Raw genomic sequence first — 720 nt, 5'->3', positions numbered from 1 at the left:
GTACTTTTACTTAAGTACATTTTTTGAGTACTTTCTCCACCACTGCTCATTTGTGTTATTAAAATAGTGAAAACGTGTGTAAAACATGAACGAGTAAATAAGATAAATGAAGTCAATAGGAGTGGCAGCCTACTTTAGCCTTGGCATCAACTTGTGCTCCGTTCTGAATCAGATATCGGACCACATCAGACTGTCCGGCCCTCGCTGCCATGTGGAGCGCCGTTTCCCCTCTCTGAAACACATAAACATTCAAAATATAAAAGGCATGCACAACAAGAGTCACTTTTATTCAGTTAAAAAGCCACAGAGAAGAAGAATTTAAAAGGGCAGAGGAACGCAAGGCCACCTTTGCTTTCTATGCAGTAAGATGACGCGGCTTTATTTTCTATTTCTGTCAACCTTGCAACAAACGGAACAAGACTAGTTGACATTGATGAGTTAAACTTAAAAAAACAAAAAAAAAACATACAAAATGCATAGTTTATCTTCTTTTATATATCTCATCATCCTTTTAACATTCTTTTGGAGCCAATAAACCTTAGGGGGAAAGACACAATCGAGAACGTTCTGAACTCACCACGTTGTTTGTGTTAGGCGAAGCCCCGTGGTTGATCAGCTGGTGGACGATGTTTTCATGTCCCATAAACGCTGCGACGTGAATCGGCGTCAGACCAGACTGTAGGCAGAGGAATATAGAAAAAAAAAAAAAAAAAAAAAAAA

At 38.9% G+C, this 720-nt stretch overlaps 1 protein-coding gene across 5 annotated transcripts in view; it reads right to left on the bottom strand.

Annotated features, from left to right (window-relative positions):
- The window catches only part of LOC106934687 (ankyrin-3-like), a 107,319-nt gene that overhangs the window by 18,697 nt on the left and 87,902 nt on the right, over positions 1-720 (bottom strand). For all 5 annotated transcript variants that reach the window (XM_015014744.1, XM_015014742.1, XM_015014740.1 and 2 more), the window contains 2 exons: positions 578-676; positions 134-232 (listed from right to left, as the gene is read on the bottom strand). In XM_015014744.1, the coding sequence (XP_014870230.1) occupies positions 134-232; positions 578-676 (198 nt within the window). The remainder of the gene's footprint in view (positions 1-133; positions 233-577; positions 677-720) is intronic.

The sequence above is a fragment of the Poecilia latipinna genome, unplaced genomic scaffold, assembly GCF_001443285.1.
Source record: "Poecilia latipinna isolate Pla-1442-1.1 unplaced genomic scaffold, P_latipinna-1.0 Scaffold1843, whole genome shotgun sequence".
Lineage (NCBI taxonomy): Eukaryota > Metazoa > Chordata > Actinopteri > Cyprinodontiformes > Poeciliidae > Poecilia > Poecilia latipinna.
The sequence above is the reverse complement of the archived record's forward strand: the minus strand, read 5'-3'. Positions and strand labels throughout refer to the sequence as shown.